Source organism: Pristiophorus japonicus, chromosome 12, assembly GCF_044704955.1.
Source record: "Pristiophorus japonicus isolate sPriJap1 chromosome 12, sPriJap1.hap1, whole genome shotgun sequence".
Taxonomy (NCBI): Eukaryota; Metazoa; Chordata; class Chondrichthyes; family Pristiophoridae; genus Pristiophorus; species Pristiophorus japonicus.
In genome coordinates, this window is record NC_091988.1 from 38430575 (window position 1) to 38456479 (window position 25905).

At 43.6% G+C, this 25905-nt stretch overlaps 1 protein-coding gene across 2 annotated transcripts in view; it reads left to right on the forward strand.

Moving 5' to 3' along the window:
- The window catches only part of LOC139277194 (constitutive coactivator of PPAR-gamma-like protein 1 homolog), a 147278-nt gene that overhangs the window by 49888 nt on the left and 71485 nt on the right, over positions 1 to 25905 (forward strand). For both annotated transcript variants that reach the window (XM_070895322.1, XM_070895323.1), the window contains exons 3-8: positions 1322 to 1404; positions 6218 to 6346; positions 16951 to 17053; positions 18240 to 18340; positions 19961 to 20277; positions 25452 to 25584. In XM_070895322.1, coding sequence (XP_070751423.1) covers positions 1322 to 1404; positions 6218 to 6346; positions 16951 to 17053; positions 18240 to 18340; positions 19961 to 20277; positions 25452 to 25584 — 866 coding nt within the window. The remainder of the gene's footprint in view (positions 1 to 1321; positions 1405 to 6217; positions 6347 to 16950; positions 17054 to 18239; positions 18341 to 19960; positions 20278 to 25451; positions 25585 to 25905) is intronic.

Here is a 25905-nt window from a genome sequence, read left to right on the forward strand (position 1 = left end):
TGTTAAGTGACTTAATTTTATGCTTCCCTAGCATTCAGTGAATTAGAGAATAGGAAGGGAAGGAAGATATATAGAAGTTATTACCAAACCCTGAACTAGTGGCACCTCTGCTTTTTGCATATTTCCAGCACCCTCTACAGCCTTGTTTCTGATGATGGAGGGATTCTTCATTGTGTGAGATGTTTGCCTCCTGTAAAAGAAATGAGAAGTTCAGTTGTCCAGATGTGATGCAGTAACATCCAATTGGCAGCATGGTGCCAATCATGAGTATGATGACATGTTCAAGGCAAATTCAGTGCAATGGATGGGACGATTGTCTTGGGATGAACACGTGTAAGGGTGTGAATGAGGTGAAGGCTAGGGGAGCAGCGGATGTCTTGCTACCTCTTGGGCATTGATAATAAGGTTTCTTAAGTACTGAAACACAGTTATAAAGCACTGGCGGGTAGGTAATTATGTGTCAAACATGCTTAATATACAGTATTAATGTGAGGCGATGGGTTCTTGTACGTTTGAATCACAAGTAAGGTTCTTTACCTTTTTCCTGCACTGTTTCCAAGTATGTGGTGTATTTAAGTCTGCAATCACTGCAAACAACCTGGGAGATTTCGGGGGGTGGGGAGGGAGGGAAAGAGAGAAGGCGTTTACAGTGAATACTGCTGAAAGGAGCCCTCTCCTTTGGGTGACATACAAAAAATACAGATGTCCCTATCACAGATCTGAGCTGCTCTGTGATCCACTGCAGTCCTTGTAAATATTCTCAGCTATTATGCTTGCTGTTTACAACTTTAAACAAAATGGATGCTCCTTTAAGCTGATGTAGGGCTTTAAATTCTGCAACAGTACAACTTCCCATCCCTCCCTCACATGGGCAAATGAGAGAAATTCTCTACACTTGGAGATCACCCACATTATTAGAGTTGAGCTGACCCCAGAAATTTGGCCGTGATCACGCACACATATGTTGTTCAGGAAAACAAACAGCGGACAGTTGGTGAAACAGATTCTTCTCTTGAGTCAACAAAACCAGTGATGTAACACTTAAAAGGGCTCATTTCTGTTGTCTGATAGAAGGGTCTTAATTGTGGGAATAAAGGATCTGATTGTTGAAGCTTGCAAATGGAGCAGTCCATGCTCCTAGCAATTGAAATTGTTTTGTATGGAATTATTACAATCAAGTGTTTGTATGTTCAGCAAAGCCCTAAGTTGTTCAGAAGTACCTAAAATGGAATGAACTATAGAAAAAGCCCGTAGCATATTTTCTTCAAAACAAATAAATGTATTTTTATTTTAGTTTTATGATTTTTCTTTTTTGACTTAGGCAACCATATCCTACCTGATGAAGATCTGGCTGCCTTTCACTGGAGCTTACTTGGTCCAGACCATCCTCTAGCCTCATTAAAGGTAAAGATAATCGTGGCGGTGTTGCTAATGGGTGAAGCTTGTTGAATTTCCCATTCTATGACTGCAGTACTAAAATCTAATGAGGACTGTTGCCAGACTGTTTGAGACTGAAGCTTTTCTTTGACTAGAATTAGCTATCCTCGGTACACAAACCTTTCCTCAAAGCGATTGTCTGGTGTTACAAGATTGTTTTTATATTTCTACCTCTTTAAATTTTTTCTTTCTTTCACTCTTTCCCTCTCTCACTTTCCTCCTCTTCCTCCTGTTTTTTTTCCTGTTCCCCCTCTCTGTCCCACACACATTTCCCTTGATTAAAACCATTTTTGGGGGTAATTCACTTCTGCAAAGTCTCTTGGCACTCTTGTCATTCCCTGGCTGTTCCAAGGCCTCTATAACTGGCCGCGTGGACGTGAAGAAGAATGGCCTGGAGCGATTCTCCTAATTTTTCTTAGATTTTTTCCAATGTAAAACAAACTTTCACACTCTGCCTCCTGTGGCATTAAAGTTGGAATTGGGAACTGACTCCCCAGGGATATACTGTAGAAACTTGGACACTGTTCTGTACGACCAAGGCCATCCTTGTTCTGCGATGGGCTTGCATAATCTGTGGCACAGTGTGTTGGTTTAACAAATATCGCAAGATAAATACCAATGAGGAATACCACTTAACTGATCTTGGTTCGTCTATCCAGAAGATCCTGCAGTCTCCTTGCCCCAATGTCCACTTCCCCTAATCACAGCACCTAATTGCTTCTTAACTGATTTCAGTTTTTCCTTCCACAGCTCCATCCCGAAGTTTGATTATTTTTTTCATTGATCACCGAGTGTGAAGAGCTTCCTGTCATCAGTATAAATTTACCTTTTACTATTTTTAATTAGTCCCCTTGTCCTACTGTTGAGGTGTAATTTAAAGTTATTTTCCTGTTCTACCTTTCCATATAATTTACCCTCTGTATAATAAGTTATCCCTCTGCCACCCTTTAAAGATGAAAAGCTGAGGTATCTCCGGTCTTTAATCATGCCCAAGTCTTTTGATGCGAGGAAGCAGCCTTCTGGTTCGATAAGCTTCCTTGAGACACGGTACTGAAGATGTGGTCTGAGCAGAATGCTATACAGTTTGAACAGGAATTCTGTCTTTTACTCCTTGGCTATGTGCAGTAGATAGTCAAACACAACAGTAACTGAATACAGCACATGGCAGCCTTTCAGCTCACCCACAGTTAAAATTAAGGCTGCAGACAAATCTGTAATAAGGGTTTCTTTTCAAAAAGATGGAAAGCATTCCATCGGTTTGTATTTGAAACTTATGAAAGCAAATGGAACTTTTAGACATTGTCAGCACTTAAATTGAATTCTACTGTTTACACTGCTGCTTTATTCATAGCAGCTAATATTTCATTCTAAGATAGTTAAATCAGAGCTGTATATTTTAATACATAACTTTTCAGGTAACCTTTGGTCGTCTTCAGTACCAGTTTATAATGAAACAGGATTGGAAAGTAATTGCTTTTAACAGGTGTTAAGAAGGTTTTAAGACTTTAACCCACTTGATGTATATATGTTTTAAGTTTAGTTTAATGTCTTTTAAGTACTCCCTTATGATTTCTCTTCCTGCTCTCGCATCGTTGCCTCTGGTGTCCCCCAAGGATCTGTCCTTGGGCCCCTCCTATTTCTCATCTACATGCTGCCCCTTGGCGACATCATCTGAAAACACAACGTCAGTTTCCACATGTACATTGACGCCACCCAGCTCTACCACTTCTCTCGGCCCCTCCAGGGTCTCTAAATTGTCAGACTGCTTATCCGACATCCAGTTCTGGATGAGCAGAGATTTTCTTCAATTATATTGGGAAGACCAAAGCCATTGTTTTCGGTCGCCACCACTGACTCCATGCCTCTTCCTAACATCGGTTTGGGCTGAACCACACTGTTTGCAACCTTGTCATATTTGACCCTGAAATGAGCTTCCAACTACATATCCGTGGCATAACTTAGACCGCCTATTTCCACCTCTGTAACATTGCCTGTCTCCACCCTTGCCTTAGCTCATGCGTTGCTGAAACCCTCATCCATGCCTTTATTACCTCTGGACTTGACTATTCCAATGCAGTCCTGGCTGGCCTCCCATGTTCTATCCTACGTAAACTTGAGGTGATCCAAAACTCGGTTGTCCATATCCTAACTCGCACCAATTCCCGTTCACCCATCACCCCAGTGCTCGCTGACTTACATTGGTTCCCGGTTAAGCAACACCTTGATTTCAAAATTCTCATCCTTGTTTTGAAATCCCTCCATGGCCTCGCCCCTCCCTATCTCTAATTTCCTCCAGCCCCACAACCCCCTGAGATATCTGCGCTCCTCTAATTCTGCCCTCTGCATCCCTGATTATAATCACTCAACCATTGGTAGCTGTGCCTCCTGTTGCCTCGGCCCTAAGCTCTGGAATTCCTAGGTTAAACCTCTCTGCATCTCTACCTCTCTTTCCTCCTTTCCTCCTCATCTGCCTGATCATTTAAATCTCACCTGCACTCTTCTCATTACTTAAATCCAGATAGCTTTAAATGTTAAGACTTCTAAGGGATTATTAGAGACTAATGCAATTTCCAGTTAAGAACAGGTGGAAGTCAAACATCCCATCACACTATTCGGAGAGGAGCAGGGGAGTTCGTGCCCTGGCCAACGTTTATCCCTCAACAAATATCAGTAAAACAGATTATCTAAACATTTATCTCATTGCTGTTTGTGGGACCTTGCTGCTGTGTTTCTCTACATACATAGAAACATAGAAAATAGGTGCAGGAGTAGGTCATTCGGCCCTTTGAGCCTGCACCACCATTCAATAAGATCATGGCTGATCATTCCCTCAGTATCCCTTTCCTGCTTTCTCGCCATACCCCTTGATCCTCTTAGCCGTAAGGGCCATATCTAACTCCCTCTTGAATATATCCAATGAACTGGCATCAACAACTCTCTGCGGTAGGGAATTCCACAGGTTAACAACTCTCTGAGTGAAGAAGTTTCTCCTCATCTCAGTCCTAAATGGCTTACCCCTTATCCATAGATTTTGTCCCCTAGTTCTGGACTTCCCCCAACATCGGGAACATTCTTCTTGCATCTAACCTGTCCAGTCCCTTCAGAATCTTGTAAGTTTCTATGCGATCCCCTCTCATCCTTCTAAACTCCAGTGTATAAAGGCCCAGTTGATCCAGTCTCTCCTCATGTCAGGCCCGCCATCCCGGGAATCAGTCTGGTGAACCTTCGCTGCACTCCCTCAATAGCAAGAACATCCTTCGTCAGATTAGGAGACCAAAACTGAACACACTATTCCAGTTGAGGCCTCACCAAGGCACTGTACAACTGCAGTAAGACCTTCCTGCTCCTATACTCAAATCCCCTAGCTATGAAGGCCAACATTTGCCGCCTTCACCGCCTGCTGTACCTGCATGCCAACTTTCAATGATTGATGAACCATGACCCCCAGGTCTTGTTGCACCTCCCCCTTTCCTAATCTGCCGCCATTCAGATAATATTCTGCCTTCGTGTTTTTGCCCCCAAAGTGGATAACCTCACATTTATCCACATTATACTGCATCTGCCATGCATTTGCCCACTCACCTAACCTGTCCAAGTCACCCTGCAGCCTCCTAGCGTCCCCCTCACAGCTCACACCGCCACCCAGTTTAGTGTCATCTGCAAACTTGGAGATATTATACTGAATTCCTTCATCTAAGGGTAGTCACAACACTACCTTTCAAAAGTACTTCATTGACCCATTGATTGTAAAACTCTTTAGAACATCCTGAATTGTGAAAGACACTACATACATGCAAGTTTGTTCTTTCTTACCCCAACTACATGTTGGCGACATTATCTAATTGCATAGGATCAGCTTCCACAAGTACACTGATGATGCCCAGTTCCAGCTCTCTCGACTCCTCCACTGCCTCTATCCTATGAGACATGTTATCTTGAATGAGCTGCAGTTTCCTCCATTTAAACATTAGGAAGACCTAATCAATTGTTTTCAGCCCCCTCCCCAAATGTTGTACCCTTGCCACTCCCCAGCCCTTGTTTCATGCTGAACGAGACTGCTCACAACCTCAATGTACTATTCTATCTTGAGCAGAGCTTCTGACCCCATACACTCCCCATCAGAAAGACCACCTACATCCACCTCAATAACATCGCCTGTATCGACCCCGCCTCAGTTCATCTATTGCTGGAACTCTAATCTGTGTCTTTGTTACTTCTATGCGTGATCATCCTCCATGTTTTAAACTTCTCATCCTAAACTCTGCTGTCCACAGGCATTCCCACAAGTTTTTCTCACCCATCAGTCATTTTCTTGCTGACCTACATTTGTCCCCAGCACTCCAACGTCGTCTTTGTGTTTTTAAATTAATTCATGGCCTTGCCCCTCTCTATTTCGCTAACCTCTTCCAGCCTTACAATCCTTTCCGAGCTCTCCATTCCTCTGACACTGGTCTGTTGTGCACCCTTCCCTCCGTTCCTTTGTCCGTAATTGTCAACTGTGCTTACAGCAGTCCAGGCCCCATGCTCTGGAATTCCCTCCCTAAACCCCTCCACCCCATCCTTAGGACCATCCTTAAAATGCACCTCTCCCCTCCTAATATCTCCTGCTTTGGCTCACTATATATTTTTGTCTGAATACACTTCTATGAAGTGTCTTTGGATATTTTTCTATGTTAAATGTGCTGTATAAATTGAAGTTGTTAGGTTAACCTATTAAAACGATGAATGGGAGAACAGGAAACATTTAAAATATTTAAATCTTGGCTTTGTTTACTTTCAGGTACGTGCACACCAGCTTGTTCTACCTCCTTGTGACGTAGTGATAAAAGCAGTCGCTGAATATGTTCGCAACATTCAGGATATTGGTGATTTGGATGCAGTTGCAAAAGATGTTTTTAAACGTTCTCGGGTATGTAACAAATGAAAAAGCAATCATTGAGCATATATTGTATATATTCACTGTTTACATTTTTCTTTTTCTACCAATTTTCTTCCCTCTGCTACTCTACAGATGTTGACTCCCTTGTTAGGGTACAGTAGCATGATTGATGGCCATCCATATTTACCTTCCTCAAGTGACTTATCTGCTAGAGAGTAAATGCCAGCAGGCTATTTGGCTGCAATATCTCACTTAAACTTGATTGTCTCACTAGATATTTGTGTGCATTTCCAGCAAGGGCCTCTGGATTGCGTTATGGATCCGATTGTCTCGCCCAGGGTCCGCATGTATTCTTCCAGCAGAGGTCTTTGAAGAGTGGGAACCTTGGTTGATTTTTCCCTGACCCAATGTTTTCCGAAGCCAATTGTAGTACTTCTCCGGCTGTAAAGTGCATGAATGGAAAACAGATGTGAGGCATAATGAGAGAAATTCAGACACGGCGAGTGAATAGCTGAGAAAGTGGGGAATGAGCCAGGTAGAAATGGAAGTATGAAAATGTGGCAAAATCGAATAGGCTCTAACAGGCCAGGAGCAGTGTTCTCTACTTTGGGGAGACCTAAATGCAGATTACTTTTCTATTAGGTGGTTACTTTGTAGCCCTCTGGCCTTAAAAATAACTTAATTAATTTTAGACCTTAACTATAGTTCCCACTTTCTCTTCTGCAGGAAGTGCAAGTGATGTGGAATTTATGTGCTGGTGTTTCTGGGGGATGGTTGGGGTGCGGGGGTGGGGAGCAGGTGGTAGAAAGGTTGGGTTGGTGTTGGGTAGGTTTCCTCCATGAGAACATTATATTGGCAGTGATCTCCACCCTTGAGGTAGATTGCTCGGACTGTTTGTATTTGCAAGGAATCTTTGAATGTTTTAGTATTTGCAGAATGCACAAAACATTGAAAACCACTGTTGTAGATTACATTAAAAATAGTGCATCAAGAGGCTGTTAAGGAAAATAATATTTTGAGATTGATGTGTTCATGAACCCTGGGCAAACTTGCTGCAGAATCTGCATTCTCATGCTGCAGAATTTGATTGGGCATGCCGCAAAAATTGGCCTTGAAGCGCCGTGGAATTCTAAGGGTCCTGATCTGTACTATACCTAACTTTGGAGTGCTTGGTGATATTGTGCAAAAGATGGAAGAAATGATCCAGTCTTCATTCTCGCATCCTCCACACGCCACAAGAGTGAGTTCAAGTCATCACAAGGGTTATATGGGCAACGGTATTCTTTCTCTTTTTGATTGCTTTATGTATTTTTTTCCAGCATGCATACTGATGACTTTACTCGGGGAGCTGGCTTGAAAGAGATGCTAAACTCAGCGGTATGGGAGAACTAAATTAGCATAAATTGGTGAAATCAAATGATAATTGGAATGCCAATCACTGATTATAATTCGTATTTTCACCTTTTTTGATTCATTATCTCTTTCAAGCCGAACCTCTAATGTATTATACCATACAATTTAAGGTGCTACTCTCAAAAATAGTATATATGAGCCTTGGACCAGTGTCTGAAAGTATCTACGGTCAATGGCTAGACTTTCCATCAGGACCGCCCAGTTACCGCGCATTTAATCGCTGAGATTGAGTTTAATGCCCATATTTGATTAAAAATGGAAACTAATGCCCAGTTATCACCCATTGATCGCCGGCGTAACTTTCGGCAAACAGTTAACTCCGGGAATTAGCTGAACCGCCTGCCCATGTATTTTTTAAAAAACTGACGTCATCATTCGTGCACTGCCCAGAAGAATGTTTATAATGGAAACTAACGCCCATATACTGCCCAGATTATCGCCGAGCGTTACTTTCGGCATCTCGCCCATATACCGCCCAAATGACCGCTCGCCCCAAAAGACGCTCGAGAAAAGCTGCATTCACCTGACCATAGCCCAGCAGTATGGACGCCATTTTGTAATTCGGAAGACTTTTCATAAAAGGTTGCTTCAAGTTCATGGGAGCTTTGAAGTAAATCGTAAGTGCTTTTAAGGTGGTTTTAAAATCTCTTGACAATCATCTAATCACATTGTGGTGAACTTTGAGTTTCTATTGCATTTTTAGAGGACAATTTAATAATTTTGAAGACCTATAAATAGGGCATTTATAGTAATGGGGCCTCTAATTTCACAGCCAGTATTGATGACTACTCACATGCTGCAGACTAGAGACGGGAGAACGTTTATTGAAGAGCATTACGTGCCCAATTAAAGAGGTGGGAGACTGCTGAGGAGGAAATCTTACACCCAACGCATTTGCACGGATAAGCGATCATACCTGGACTTGTCCGATAACACGTGCCTTAGGAGGCTGTGCTTCTGAAAGGAGATCATTAGTGAGATATGCCAGCTAATTAAGGGAGATCTGCAGCCTGACAGCACCATCAGGACTGCGCTGCCCATTGAGGTCAAGGTTACTGCGGCACTTTTCTTCTATGCATCGGGCTCCTTTCAGGCCTCAGTTGGCAACATTTGCAGAATCTCTCAGCATGCCACACATTGCTGCATTCGACAGGTGACTGAAGCCCTTTACGCTCATAGGATGGACTTTATAAACTTCCCTATGACCAGGGAGGCACAGACTCTGAGGGCTTTGGGTTTCTCGAGAATAGCAAACTTCCCCAAGTTGCAGAGAGCGATAGACTGTACGCACATCGCCCTGCAAGCACCTTTTCAGGATGCAGAGATGTTTCGGAACCGAAAGGGATTCCACTCCCTGAATGTGCAACTATTGTCGACCACAAGCAAATAATAATGGCAGTAAATGCAAAATTTCCAAGGAGCATCCATGATGCGCACATCTTGTATGAGAGCACTGTGTAATAGCCACACGGTCACAGTCAGATGCTGGGGGTAAAGGATATGGCCTTGCCAGCTGGCTAATGACCCCCCCTGCGTAAGCCCCAGACGGAAGCCGAGAAGCGCTACAACGAAAGCAATATAGCCATACAGAATATCGTTGAAAAGACAATTGGAGTGCTTAAGCAGGGCTTTAGATGCCTGGACCACTCGGGTAGCGACTTACAATACCACCCTGAGCAGGTCGCTGAGTTCATTGTGGTGTGCTGCATGTTGCATAAATTAGCTATCAGGAGGGGACAAGAATTGCCAAACGGGACTGCCGGTCCACCTCAGGAGAGAGGGGAGGCGAAAAAGATGGATGAGGACCTCGGGGAGGACAATCAGGCTGGCGTTGAAATCATGCCCCTGCCCCACCCTAGACTGCAGGAAAAGCTCCGTGGTAGTTACGCAGCTGCAAGACTGTTGCGTCAGCAGCTCATAAATGAATGCTTTGCGTGAAGTTACGTTGGTGACAGTTACAGTTGCGTTACGTTATGTTTCATCCTTGCCTGGCCTCGCCATTGTTTGCAAACTTTGTATTGTTGTTTACCGTTTCTTTTATTGGAAGACCCTGCACAACAATAAGTTAAATTAAAAATTTTTTAACGAATACAAAAGTTTTAAAGACATTTTTTTAACAATAAACACCCAGCTACCTCCACCCCGACAGTGACATTTTAAAAAATAACAGTAACAACATTAACAACAGTATAATATATAACGGTACAACAACAAATTTTTAAAAACAATTATAAATATAACAAACACCCACCCAACAGTCAACAAATTTATTAATAACAAGAATACAAAAAAATACATTCCCTCCCCCCTTCCCCTACTTGAGACCATGCCTCACCTTGCCTTTACCCCCCCCCCGGGTATGAACCCCACCTCTCCCTGTTGTACCCACACCAAGCTGCCATGTAGTAGGGCACCTCGAGTGCTGTTGCTGTGTGGGGAGTGATGGTAGAATCAAAGATGGGGCTGGAGAAGCTAGAGAGGACGTTTGCAAGGAAACTTCCTCCGAGTCAGAAGCAACTGCTTCTTCCTGACTGGCATGCGTCGGCAATGGTGCAGTGCTATATTCCGCCTGGCATCCATGGACTCGGCTATTCTTTCCATTGCCACAACCATCCGCGGCATCTCCTCCGAGACTATTGCGGTCAGAGCGGCAATGTGGCCAGTTAACCTGCCCATTGCTTGGAGGAGCTCTCGACCAATGCTGGCATTCATCCTAAACAGTTCACCATGTCCATGCTGACATCTGCCAGTCTTGGAGCAATCCGACCTCGCCGAACCAACCTCCGTAGGGTCGGCGCAGCCATTGAACCACTCTGGGTGCCCTGCTGCAAGAATCTTGGCCCCGCTGCATCCTCGGTGGACGAGGACATGGCCGCAGGAACATTTGAAGATCCTGCTGCGGGCTCTTTCTTCCGCCTCCTCACTGTCCTTGGTGGAGAAGAGGACTTGCACCAGTAGAGGTGAGGCTCTTGCTTTCTTACCTCCAGATACAGCCAGCGTAGGCTGGGGGACCCTGCAGAACCTGTTGAGCCTGGTGACCGAGAAAACATAAATGAGGTTAGTAGAAGAGAAGGGGATGCCAGGGTGACCTGAGAATGCTTACGCTACGCAGTCATATGTACGAGGAGCAACACTACTGCTATAAATATCACTGACAGATGTCACATATAATTAACATCATAGTACAGAATCTGCATTGCATTACAATGATATTTCATGATCCCATCATTAATTACATAACATTACATCAATCATATGTTGTACTGAAATGGCATTAAATTTCTTTAAATCACCAATGGTTTATACATTACTCATGTGGCACAAGAACGGGTTCAGCACCACCACGGGTGGCCGACCAATTGTGGACCCCCACTAACGCCAACGCCCGGTCCTCGAGTCAGTCAGTTGGCAGAAATCTGCGGTCCTCCTCCAGTCTGCCTCGGCTCGGTCCGGTTTTTGACAGTCAAAGATGACAAAAGCATGACAAAAGCTCATTGCCTAGGTACTATTGCAGATATTAATAGATACTATTAGTATTACACAACACAACACACAGATAATCCACAATTAGTCATCGCCCTTGCTATTCATCGTTAACGTTATATGCTAATACGCTTTGTATGCAATTGAATGCATGGTTATATCTACGATCAGAAACGCATGGTTACATCTACGGTCAGAATAAATTTAATAAGATTGAGGTTAGGAACTAACGCATGACAACAAGATTACCAGCCTAATTACAATCCAGCAGATCTACATTTGAATTAATGAGTCATTGCATCATTACAATTTATAAATGTAATACTGACTCTTCCGGAACCAGCAAGGTCATTCCAGCGCTTGCGGCACTGGTTCGGCTCACGGACCTCATGTTACAGACGAGATCACTTCAGCAATCTCCACCCATATACATTGATAAACCTTGGGGGGTGGTTTCCCACGACCATCCCGAGTCAGTTGGGCCCAACGAGTTTCTACCTCTTGTACGAGGGCAGCATTGGCCTCCTCCGAGAAACGCTTCGTGTGCCTTCTGCCACCCATCTCCTCTCCCACCTCACCCAGATCACTCCCTTCAGCTACCTCCTCTACCTCTACGCAGCCATCACCTCATTTACATGCTCCATTATTTCTAATAAAATGATTTTCAATTCATTTCGTCAAAAAATCTATTAATCTCTCTCCCTCCAAACCGGCTTTCCACCCGCAACCACGCTTGACTCTGTTCTGCGCATGTGCAGATGACCACTGACCTGCCCCGAATCGTAGGACAAGTTAGTCACCAAAAAAAAACACGCATGTGCAGAACGGCCGTTGCTATTGACGGCAGCCTTGCACAATGGAATAAGTCACTAACGCTCATTTCACATCGCTACGGCTAACGGCAAATTAAAAAATGGAAACTAGCGGCTTTTTAAAATGAGTGCTATTCTGGCAATCCCGAAAAATAATATATCACTAACGACGAAATATCGCCCATTTTTGGGCGATTATAGATCCCGATGGAAAGTCTAGCCCCAAGTGTTTTATCTTGAATCACCAGTGATCATCCCAAATACAAGTATCACCAATAATCATAATGCACTTTATTGCAAGCACTATTTAAATAGTACTGGATAATTCAGTACTGAGCCAACACAAAACTATTGTACACTGCCCTCCCAATGGATAGTTCTTTTGAGTTATTCATGAGGCAACACTTCGTATCATTTTGGGTATTTTCAGGGCCTTATTTACTGATACAGGAATAGTGATGGTTGCCATCATCCAGCTACTAGCAATGTAAGTTTATTTAAGCTTAGATGCCAACTTTCGGTATATATCCGTCCATTTAGCACCCATATAACAGCCGAGATTCTGTTTACTGCCCATATTTGATTATAAATTGAAACTACCCAATTATCGCCAGCGGCACATTTGGCAGACAATTACTGCCGAGAATGAGCTGAACTGCCGGCACCATTTAAAAAAAAATCTAACATCAGCACTCGTGCAAGGCCCAGAAGACTGTTTATTATGGAAACTACCACCCAAATACTGCCCAGATTATCGCAGAGCGCTACTTTCGGCATTTCGTCTATATACCACCCAAATGATTGCCCGCCCAAAAAGACACTCGAAAAGTTGCACTCACCTGACCTTAACCCGGCGGTATGGACGCCATTTTGTAAATTGGAGGAAGTTTAATAAAAGGTTGCTTCAAGTTGATGAGAGCATTGAAGTAATTAGTGAGTGATTTCAAGGGCGTTTTAGTGTCTTGACAATCATCTAATCACATTGCGGTCAATTTTGAGTTTATATTGTGTTTGTTGAGAACAATTTAATAATTTTGAAGACTGATTAGGGCATTTATAGTAATAGGGCCTGTAATTTCTCAGCCAGTATTGATGACTACTCACATACTGCAGAATAGAGATGGGGGAAGGTTCATTGAAGAGCATTAAGTGCCCAATCAAAGAGGTGGCAGACTGCTGAGGAGGAGGAGACCTTGCACCAAATGCATTTACACGGATAAGCAATAATACCTGGACTTGTCTGATAAGATGTGCATTTGAAGGCTGCGCTTCCGAAAAAAGGTCATCAATGCGATATGCCAGCTAATTAAGTGAGATCTGCCACCTACCAGCACCGTCAGAACTGCACTGCCTGTGGAGGTTAAGAGCCTGTGGCACTTTCCATCTATGCATCGGGCTCCTTTCAGGCCTCAGTTGGCAACATTTGCTGCATCTCTCAGCACGCCACACATTGCTGCATTCGACAGATGACTGAAGCCCTTTAAGCTCGTAGGGTGGAATTTATAAACTTCCCTATGACCAGGGTGAAAGGGCTTTGGGGTTCTCGAATAACAAACTTTCCAAAGGTGCAGAGTGCAATAGACTACACACATTGCCCTGCGAGCAGCTTTAGAGGATGCAGAGGCTTACCGTAACTGAAAGGGATTTCACTCCCTGAATGTGCAGCTCGTGTCGACCACAGGCAAATAATCATAGCAGTAAATGAAAATTTTCCAGGTCGCATTCATGATGCGCACATCTTACATGAGAGCACTGTCTCTGACCTGTAAAGGTCAGCCACGAGGTCACTGTTAGATGCTGGGGGATGAAGGATATGGCCTTGCCAGCTGGCTAATGACCCCCCCCGCCCCCCACCCGCGAAAGACTCGGACAGAATCCGAGAATCACTACAACGGTAGCCATATAGCCAAAGACAATTGGAGTGCTGAAGCAGCACTTCAAATGCCTGGACCACTTGGGAGGCAACCTACAATACCATCCTGAGTAGGTCGCTGAGTTCATTGTGGGGTGCTGCATGTTGCATAACGTAGCTATCAGGAGGGGGCAAGAATTGCCAGATGGGACTGCCGGTCCACCTCAGGAGAGAGTGGAGGCAGAATAGGACGAGGACCTCAGGGAGGACAATCAGCCTGGCGATGAACCCATGCCGCCGTCCGTCCACCCACCCCCCTCCCCCCACACACCACAAGAAAAGCCCCGTGGTAGTTATGCAGCTGCAAGACTGTTGCGTCAGCAGCTCACAAATGAATGGTTTGCATGAAGTTACGTTGGTGACAGTTATAGTTGCGTTATGTTACATTTCATCCTTGCCTGGCCTGGCCATTGTTTGCAACCCTTGTATAACGTTTAACGTTCTGTTATTAGAAGACGCTGCACAACAATTGTAAGTTAAATAAAAATCTTTAATAATTTAACACTTTAAAAAAAAAATGTTTTTATACAAACTATAAAAGTGAGAAAACACATGCATTAAATAAATAATTGAATAGAAACACCCATCTTCCCACATGGCATCGACGGAATTGGCCATTCTCCGCATTGCCGCAACCATCTGCGCCATGTCCCCCAAGCTACACGCAGAGTGCGCCGCAATGTTGCCAGTCAACCACCTATCGCCTGGAGAAGCTCTCGACCAATGTCGACGCTCACCCTCGACAATGAGACCATGTCCAGGTTGACATCCGCCTGTCATTGTGCATGCCTACCTCGCCAAACCAACCTCCGCAGAGTCGGCGTAGGCGCTGGATCACTCTGAGTGCCCTGCTGCAAGACGCTTGGCCCCGCTACTTCTTCAATTGATGAGGATATGGCCGCAGGTACCTGCGCTGAACAGCATGGTTGAGGCTCCTCATCTTCCTCCGTGGTCTCGTCACCTGTAGTTAGGAGGACCTGTATTAACAGAGGTGACACTCCAGGGGCCTCCACATTCCTGCAATGCGCCTGGGGAACTAGAAAACATAATTGAGGTTAGTAGAAGAGAAGGGGAGGCCAGGGTGACATGAGAATGTGCATATGTACGATGGTCTTGTAGGCCGGAACCACGCAGATTTCCGAGCCGCCGCACGCTCCCTTGAGTTGCCGACTCAACCTGCGCTGAGCAGCATGGTTTAGACTCCTCATCCTCCTCCGCAGTCCTGGCCTGCAAGACCATCAGCAGGCCGGCGCCATTAGAGGGAGCAGCGTGTGCTGACCATAACACTGCAGAGAGCAGCACGGCTGCTGCAGGAGGGCAACGGCTGACTGAAGTCTGGGCAGGTACAGCAGGAGTGGCGAGGTCGGGACAAAGGAACCGCAAGAGTTTGTAGAGGGATGTTCGGGGCCCAGAAGAGGCGAGGCCCCAGGGGCAGCACGGGCTAGCCCACATTGCGATATGTATGTGCACTAGGTCCATGCAGCAGAACTGGTCTCCAGTTGTCTTGGAGACCAGCCACTGGACCAAGACCTGACTCTGTCAAGCCCGTGTGGTAGCTGGGGTGCAACCACACGTTTAAAAAAAATCCACGCACAGGCATCTTCCACCCTTCAAGATGCAGTTCGTGATCCGGAATATTAGCTCCTTCATTGAAACATCTGTGAACTCATTCCTTTTTTCGAGGGACTGCCTATGGTAATGATGACATGTACGACAGACATTACATATAATTAACATGAGAGTACAGAAGCTGCATGGCATTTACAATAAGATTTCATGATCCCAGTATTAATTATATAACAGTACATCATTCATATATTATACTCAAATGGCATTAAATTATTTTAAATTACCAATAGTTTATAATTTACTCACGTGGAGCAACAATGGAATCTGCACCACCACGGGTGGTCGAACGATTATGCGCTCTGACAAGGGCTGAGGCCCACTCCTCCAGGTCTATGAGAAGGTACAAATCAGCAGGCCCTCTTCCTGTCCACCTGCTTTCGGCACGATTCTTATATATCTTCTGCAAAGGTGACGAGAGCATGGCATAAGCTAATTGCCTAGGTCCTATTACAGAACACATTATAATCCACAATTAATCATCGCCCATGCTATTCATCGTTACCGTTATATGCAATTGATGCATGGTTATAACATCTACATTCCGAGAAGAAATTTAATAAGATCGTGGTTAGGAACTAATGTGTGGCACCAAAATTACCCAGCTTAATTACAATCTGGAAGATTTACATTTTAATGAATGAGTCAGTGCATCATTACAATTATAAATTTAATACTTACTCTTGCAGACCCAACCAGGTCGTTCCAGCACTTGCGGCACTGGCTTGTCTCTCTAACATCAGGGGCCGCCGAGGAAACAACTTTGGCAATCTCCGTCCAGATTCTTTGGTATACACGGGGGGGGGGTCCCATGCCCACCCGGGTTAATTGGCCTCACCGAGTCTCCAGCTCATGGACCAGGGCCGCGTTCACCTCATCGGAGAAATGTTTCGCCCTCCTTTTCCCTCCAACCTCCGCCAAATCACTCTCCTCACCCACATCAGCCACCTCACCAACATCACTAACTCCGGATTATTCATAATCTATTTCCATTTAAAAAAAAATCAGATCTGTATTCTCTCAGCCTCAAAATACACTACCTTCAATGCGAGGCTCAAAAGACAAAATGCGCTCTCTCCCTCCCTTCATCTTCTGAGATGACCCCTGACCTCCTGAATCACCCAAATTAAAAAGGCGAAATTAGCAGTTTTTAAAATGGGCGCTATTCCGGCGGTTCTGAAAAGTGAGACAACCACTATCGCTGTAACTACCATATATGGGCGATAGCGATACGAATGGAAAGTCTAGCCCCAAGTGCCAGGCTTTGGCACACGAGAACAATTTTTTTTTGAGAATTTGTTTAAATTGCAGATGCTTATATTAGAGCTTATTTAAGCAAAAATAAAATAATTTGTGTGAATTATTGTGACTTGTGTGATTGTTTTCAGTCGAGGACAGAAGATAAAATTGAACAATTCAAGAAAGCAGTTGAATATTACTCCATTGCAAGCAAGCCTCCATTATTTCAACATGGTCCAATGCCTTTCCCAGGTATGTACTGGAGTGTAAAATGATGGGTGATGCTGTTGTGTGCAACAGTTTAATGTATAATGTTTGAGTGTTATACTTTTATTTTACAGTTTCCAAGTAATTCAAATAAACTGAAGAAATATTGCTGCATTTAAATCTTTGAGAGAATTTTCAGTCTATAACTTGTTGCTTAGGCTTTCTACCAGTGTCCAATTTTAGAACATCCTTGTTAAAAATGGCAAGGCCTTATCTCTCCTTGTTTGAGTTTTGACCACTGTATTGTAATTTCACTGACAATCTGGCCCTGTATTTGTGTCTTCCATGTAAAAGTTAGTAAGAAATGCCTTACTTAGTAGGAAAAGCTCATATTTAAATTTATCCTTTGCACTTTCATCGAGACTTGATAATTCATGGTTCACATACAGCAGAATAGTTATCAGTAGCTGTCAATTGTGCTCAGTGACCTAGTGGATTTGCATCCTCCTTCTTTTGCTAATCCGTACCTTGCAATTCTATACCAACTCATCAACTGAGCGCACAGAGCTAGTCCACTTATTATTTCAGTATATTTCTGAAAGTTAAGTATAGATGGAGGCCATTCATCCATAAAACCTATAATTTTCCCTCCTGCGGTCCCAACATAGCTTCTAACCACCTAATGATTTACTCAAGCTTTTGGCTCAGTTGCCTTACCTAGTAGATAATTACAGGTTTTGGCCACTCTCTGTGTGAATAATTGCTTCCTGACATCAGTCTTTAACTTGAAATAACGCTCCGGATTGACTTTCTCTATTCTGTTTAGTATCTTGTATACTCTGGTAGCTCGCCTATCAAGTTGGAAGAATCCAGGTTTTTAAACCTCTCCCCTCAGCTCAGTCTTCTGCCATCAGCCTTATGGTTCTTCTCTGCACTGCTTCAGGGCTAACACCACATTGAAGTTGTGTACTCTCATCCTCTTTCTCTCCTCTTTCCCCATACACTTGGAATATTTCCTTCAAGTTTTTGTCTAATTATTTCTTAAATGCTGTGATTCAATTGGCTTCAGTAGCCATGTAGCTCACTGTTTGTGCACATGCATTAGGTATCATTTATGCACTTTCAAAAAGTGTCACATATCAAAGGTAAGAAAATGCCTGAGAGCAGTTGTACATTTGTTGATCTGGTCACTGAGTTTGCTGCAACTTTTCAATTTTTTTCCTATTTTAAGGAATGAGACTGAATCAATTTGGAGTGCCTAGTGTTGTACCACACTATCCACATCCACAGATGCTTAACATTCCTCAATCCCATCTTCAGGCAAAGACTATGGTAAGTTTGATTAACTTGAGTGATACCATTAAATCTGAGTCGCATTCATAATGTTCAGTTCTATAGTACAGCAAAATCTTAGTAAGAAGGACGGGCATTTGGCAGAACACCCTCCATATTGTTTTCATGGTTGGGTTTAGATCCCAGAAGTGGTTGACGTATCATTTATATCTTCACCTCAGATGTTTGACCACAAGAGGATTAGTGCTGGCAAGTCATTTCGGGAAGTGGATGGATGCTGTCTTTTTTTTTAAAGTACTGCTCCTGTGCTCAAGATTTGGATTGGGGGAGGCGGGGTGGTTGTTATTTAAAATAACATTAAATCTTTCATTCCTTTTTACTGCTGCATTTCATTTGTGATTGCTGTTGCCACAGAAAGAAAAAGGAGAAAAAACTTTCGAACAGTCTTAACGTCCACAGGTTCCAGTGAAGTACTTTTCAAGTGTTTAATGTAGCCAATTTGTGCACAGCAATGTCCTACAAACAGCAATGAGATAAATAATCAGATAATCTGTTGTTGAGGGATAAATGTAGGGCAGGGCACCCAAGCTCCTCTTTGGATAGTGCTGTGGGATCGAGTATTTTCTCCTACCAGGCAGATTAGGCCTTAGTTTGACAGCACCTCCAATAGTGCGGCACTCCCTCTGTACTACTCTGAACTAAGCTTTCTACTTGAATTTTTTTTTATTGCTGATTTGCAGGTAGCTATATATAAATGCTGGGTAGATTAAAATTTCATAGATGCAGAATTTAATGGATCATTGAGATTTTAAGAAACGAAGATGAAGGCTGGTGCTATCCATTACTCTCTCAATTTCAAGTATAAAGAATGTGATTGAAGATTTTTGGCAATGAAAACTAAATTTGTTACTGATTCTGGGTGTTCTTATAAGGTCCAATTGTGCTTTAAATTGGTAAAACTCTTCATTTATTCATCCTTGACATACAAAAAAGATTGACATTGTCTCATGGGGAAAAGTTGCTGAGGGAATCGGAAATTTGCAAAAGGGTTTAAAACGACAGGATTATTTGCTAGAAGAAAACTCGAGCTCAATTTCTCCAGATGTACACACCTTGAAGTGAATTTTGTCCAGAGAGCACCAGGTGGATAGGGAACTGAGCTTCTAATGACTGCTACTTCAGTATAATTCAACTATTTGTGGAAATTAAACATATGACAATGATTGTTATTTGGCTTTCACGTACACACCTATACATCTTCCTTCATTGATTATTTTGCTGACGATGTACTTTGGAGCTTATTTATCTGTTTAAGCTACTATGTTGCTTTAGCCTGGTTTCTGCTGTATCATCTGAAGAAAAATTGATTTATTGTTCAGTTATGCAGCTGAAATTGGGAGCACCCTCTGATCACGATGGCATTGGTACGATGCCAAACTCTTAAATGGATAAGACAGAACTTGCATTTATATAGTGCCTTATCACAACCTCAAAATGTCCCAAAGCAATTTAGAATCACAGGATTACTTTTGAGCCGTCAATTAAGTTACTGTATCTGATGGGATATTTATTTATTTGTCGGGGTTCAACTATGTTCAAAGACTCAGATCAATTATAAAGTGACATTATTTGATACCATTATTTGTTTCATTATGTCAGGGCCAACAACTAGCTAGCCAAGCTGCCACTTCAGGACAGGGGGCATCAGACTTGTACTCGCCTAACAAAGATCAGCCTTCGTCAATAGGTACATACCAGCCTGCCCTGCCTGATCCCAGCCTCACCCTGGAATCCAATAACAGTTACAGCAACATTCCTCACGAAGGGAAGCATACACCTTTGTATGAGCGTTCCTCACCAAATATTTCTACGGCTTCAGCTGTGAGTCCAAATCACTGTGGCATAGAAGCTCCATTCTTCCCTGCTTCTTCAACATCTTCCTCGTCCGACAATGAGGAAAATCGGGGTGCTATTAAGTAAGTGTTTAATTCCTTTGTTGGCAAAATGTTAAACATTGAATAACTACAAGGCGTTAAATTAAAAGTAAGATTTTCTAAATACGCCTGTATTGCTTGACGCACTGTTTGATTTAAATAAATTACGTATTCTGATGAAATGCAATTGCTTGTATAACTAGTTGAAAACTATACGGATAAAGACTATTTTTGACAAGCAGAAATTGAATGTACATGACAGTCGCTATCCAATCAAAATGGTGGTACACTAGGAGCTTGTCACCGATTTTACAGTGGAGATTTTTGGAACAGTCAGATCAAAGAAATCAATGTGCAGACCAATTTAGAAAACTTAATCATTTCAAAAGTAAACTGCAGTTCAACTCAATTTTCTCGTGTTTTTCTGAAATGATCTGGCAAACATCATATAACACCATGAAAAAAAAATCGGCATATGAAACTTATCAGTGCAGGCTATTCGGAGAAATTAGAACCTGGACCTAAGGTACAGAAACTTTTAAGTGAAAACAGCTTTGTGGTGTGAAAAAATTCCTTTAATCTACTTGTTCTGTTATGCAAGAAGTGTAGCACACACAAAAAGTTAACCGGAGCAAAACACTCCTTTCATTAATAACAGCATGCTCATTAATTGGCATAAACTATATTTGGGCTTGGTGCAAAATATTACACCAACTTCCAGAAAACTTAGATGGTAGATATTTTTTCTCTCCATATTTTTAAACTATTAGTTGAAAATACCATGGTGGGAACAAGATTTATCAAAACTGGTTGGATGTTGATGAATAATAATTTTTTCGCTTGTGTGTTTATGTATGCACGATTATAAGACAGGTTGAACCTCGCTTATCCGGAACCACCCCTCGTCCGGAACCATTCCCGCCACCAGGTGGCACATGCGCAGAACTCGGACAAAAACAAATTGAAGTCCTTCCTCGCTGCCGACTCCCGCAATCGCTGACCTGACCCCGCGATCCACCGCCACCGCGCCCCCACTCCCAATGATCTCAGTGCTGCACTCCCAGCCCCAAGCAGCCAGACCCAATATCCCCTTGCTCAGTACCTGTACCATGGCCGGGCCGCTGCACGCTGCTCCTTGTAATGGCCCCAGCCTGCTGCTGATCTTGCAGGCCGGGACCGCACAGGTCGGGGCCATTACAAGGATCAGCATGTGGTGGCATACCACTGCAGGGAGCCGCGCGTGCTGCTGCAGGAGGACGACGGCTGCGAAGCCAGGTCGCTGATTGCAGTGCGGGCAGGCACAGCAGGAAGGATGAAGGAGCGGCAAGAGTTTGTAGATGGAAGTGACCGGGGCCCAGGAGAGGCAAGAGTTTGGGGCTCAGAAGAAGTGAGGGCCCAGGGACAGCACGGGCCAGCCCACACTGCGATATGTGTGCGCGCTCGATCCGTGCAGCAGCGCGGGTCTCCAGTCGTCTTGGGTAATCCTAGCTCTGTCAAGCCTGTGTGGTGGCTGATGTGCAATGGCCACGACACGTTTAAAAAAATCCATGCACAGGCATCTTCCATCCTTCGGAATCTGGAATATTAGTTCGGGATCTGGAACATTGAAACACCTGTGAACTCATCCCTTTTTGGCATGGAAGCAAGTCATCCTCACTTCGAGGAACTGCCTGTGATGATGATGGTGACCTGTACCATCCAATTTAACGTGACCACCCCTTGTTCGGAAAAATCCCTTATCCGGAACAGGCCAGGTTCCAGATATGGGAGCTTCAACCTGTACTATGCTCGTACGTTGTTTGTTCCAAGAATGCTGCAGATGGATATTATGCTTTTCATTATTCTGTTTAGTAACATTCAGCCGTTGAATTTTCAAACACGCTTTTCATGTGTTAGATGGGAAAGTGGTGCATACTGTTGAAGCTGAAAAGCAATACTTTCAAATGTTAATTACTGGATGTACAGCATTCAGTTTGGAGCTGGAACTAGGTTTAAATGGTCAACAGATCAAAATCTGAAAGAAAATTACGAATATTTTGATGCTGTACTGTCAGATGAATAACCTGGATGAAAATGTTTACAGCTGGTTATGCTTTGACCTCCGCTAATTCTGATGTTTGATTTATTCAACGTTTAATAAAATAAATTGTGTTGAGGAAGTGTGTGGAACGTTACTCTTAAGATCCAAACTATGCTGTAGTTCTATTAGCACTTTAAATAGATGGAGAATATCGATACAAAAACAAAATACTGTGGATGCTGGAATCTGAAATAAAAACCGAGAATGCTGGAAATCTCAGCGGGTCAGGCAGCATTTGTGGAGAGAAAAGCGAGTTAAAATTTTGGTTCGACGACCCTTCATCAGAATATTAGAGAAGGATACCACAGGTCGCTGATTGGAGCGTGGGCAGGTACAGCAGGAGAGGTGAGGTTGGGGCGCAGGCTTGGCAAGTGATCATGGAGCTACGTGATCAGAGCTCAGAGATGAGGGCCCAGGGGCAGCACGGGCCAGTCCACACTGCAATATGTGTGTGCACTAGGTCCGTGCAACAGAGCTGGTCTCCAGTCGTCTTGGTTAATCCTTGCCACTGGAACAAGACCCAGCTCTGTCAAGCCCGTGTGGTGGCTGGTGTGCAACAGCCACCATACGTTAAAAGAAATCCACGCACAGGCATCTTCCACCCTTCAACATTTAGTTTGGGACCTGGAATATTAGGTCCTTGATTGAAACACCTGTGAACTGATCCTTTTTTATCGTGGAAACAAGTAATCCTCGATACGAAGGACCGCCTATGATGATGATGATGATGAAAGAATATCTGTGTTTGATGAATGATCTTGTTGTTTTTTTTTAAAGTGACTAAAATAGAAAAGCAATTTTGATAATTTTAAGGATCTGGCTATGCAACTTTTTATAGTGCAACATTATTATTTATTTTAATTTTCATTCCATTTTTCTTTGAAATTAGTGGACTTTGATGCATTGGATTTAATTGGCTTTGATTTTTTTGTGAATTATAGATGCTACATCAAGATTTATAAAATGTCCTCAATTTGACAAAATTGTTTACCCAGTTGCGAAATGCTTGTATTAATACTATCTATTCTTCAGATATGAGCATATTTCTGCAATAAGATTAGCATAATCCAAAATAAATATATACCCTGAGACATCATCCCAGATTACCTCGAGCACTGACAAATCAGTGTCTTTAATAAGAACTCCTGTTCTTACAAAACATTCAGCTCGCTGTGAGCAACGCTATGGCATATATAGGGCCCAAGTTTCCCTAGGAGTTGCTCCTTTTTTTTGGAGCAACTTGATTTTTCTGGGCTATCTTTTTAGTTGCAATACTGGCCATTTAATTTGCGCCAGTGTAAATGAGTTAGTTAGGTTTTTTTTAGTTCAGTTTTTTTCAAAAGGGGGCATTCCCAGCCACTTACCCCTGTTTTAGGTGTTTGGCCAGCAAATAGTTGCTCCAAACTAACTTAGGCCAGCGTATGTTGCCACTTCTGTCCGCACAGAAAAACCTTACCTAGAGTTAAGGAATCGGCGCAAGTAACTACATTTAAAACACTACCAAGTACCAAACAAAGCACGAAAAGTAATAAGCAATCAATAAGTAACAAATAAAAAAAATAGAAGGATCATCATCATCATAGGCAGTCCCTCGGAATCGAGGAGGACTTGCTTCCACTCCCAAAGTGAGTTCTTTGATGGCTGAACAATCTGATACGAGAGCCACCGACCCTGTTACAGGTGGGACAGACATTCGTCGAGGGAAGAGGTCGTTAGGGCTGGTTTGCCGCGCGCTCCTTCCGCTGCCTGCGCCTGGCCTCTTCATGCTCCTTGCGTCGAGCCTCAAAGAGCTCAACCCCCTCCCAGATGGACTTCCTCCACCTCGGGTGGTCTGCAGCCAGGGTCTCCCAGGTGTCAGTGGTGATGTCGCACTTTACCAGAGAGGCTTTGCGGGTGTCCTTATAACGTTTCTGCTGTCCTCCTTTGGTTCGTTTACCATGAAGGAGCTCCGCATAAAGCATTTGCTTAGGGTTAGGGAGTCTCGTATCTGGCATGTGTAATATGTGGCCTGCCCAGCGAAGCTGATCGAGTGTGGTCAGTGCTTCAATACTGGGGATGTTAGCCTGGTCGAGGACACTGATGTTGGTGCGCCTGTCCTCCCAGGAGATTTGCAGGATCTTGCGGAGACATCGTTGGTGATATATCTCCAGCGACTTGAGGTGCCTTCTGTACATCGTCCATGCCTCAGACACATACAGGAAGGCGGGTATTATTACAGCCCTGTAGACCATGAGTTTGGTGGTAAATTTGAGGACCTGGTCTTCAAACACTCTCTTCCGCAGGCGGCCGAAGGCTGCGCTGGCGCACTGGAGGCGATGCTGAATCTCCGCATCAATGTCTGCCTTTGTTGATAAGAGGCTCCCGAGATATGGGAAATGGTCCACATTGTCCAGGGCCGCGCCGTGGATCTTGATGAAATAGAAGGAACCCTGCACCTAAAGCACCAAAATCAATCAGTAAATAACACACAAAAAATAGAAGTCCTACTTTAGGGAACGCAGCGGGCCGCCGATGAGGGTGCCCATTCAGCCAGCGCTAGGGACGGCATGCTTTGGGCCCTTCCCACACAGCCTGCAGCGCGTACTCACAGATTCGGCCTGCCAGGAGTTACTGCCCATGCGCGCAGACTCTAGCGCGCATGTGCAGAGGTCCCCGGCACTGTTTTCGCCCAATCCATTGGGCCACGCTACGCCACGACCGAAGAGAGAGGCTGGGGAGCGGCCAGAATACCGACGTCTTTTTTTGGCGCATTTGGAGGCGGACAAAAACTGTGCACCTCTGGTGAGTGCGCCAGAAAAACAGGTTAGGGAACCTCTAGCTCTATATATGGAATGGAACAAAGAAAAAGGGGTGTGGCGGTGTAAGAGAAATGATAGGTTAGCTGCCTCAACGGGGTTTTTTGGAAACGCTGAGGCAATGTAAAAACTGGTGGGTGATGGATGGATATCTTAGTGAGGCAAAAGGTTGTGAAAATAGTTAGGCAAGGAAATGAAAAAAATACATGGTAAGGAAAATAGAGCTGGAGAGAAAAAAAATTGCAAATCGAAAAAATAATGTTCTATTTATTTTTCTACTAGATGTCTGGTGTTGAGCAGAGCAGTTTAAATTTCTGTGTTTGTGTTGATTTTCTTCCCAGCCATGTTACTGAACCACATCACCAAGTTGGGCATATATTAGCTTGGGAAAAATCTGGAAATCAATCTGAAACGCTAGAAAAAACCTCTGGAGGAGGGCATCAGAAAGGTGTTTGTATTCGCAATGAAACAAAGGTATTATATAAGTACCACTTCAGTGATCTTAATTGATAACACTTCCATAAGTATTTAATAGTAATACAAGTATATTAATTTTTCATCATATTGTTGCAGTGTCATTGAGTATCTTGGGCTAATAACCTGCAATTTACAAAATAATTTTTGTTTACAAATAAAGCCGCGAAGTACATTGTTCCGAGTTTGTTCTTCAAACTGCCATTTAAAGAAAATCACATGGCACTGTTCATTTTAAGGTCACATGGGCAAAGTTCACCTTTGCTTGAATACAAAGCACTATGGAGCTGCCAATGTAAAACAATGTTGCTGGCAGCTGGC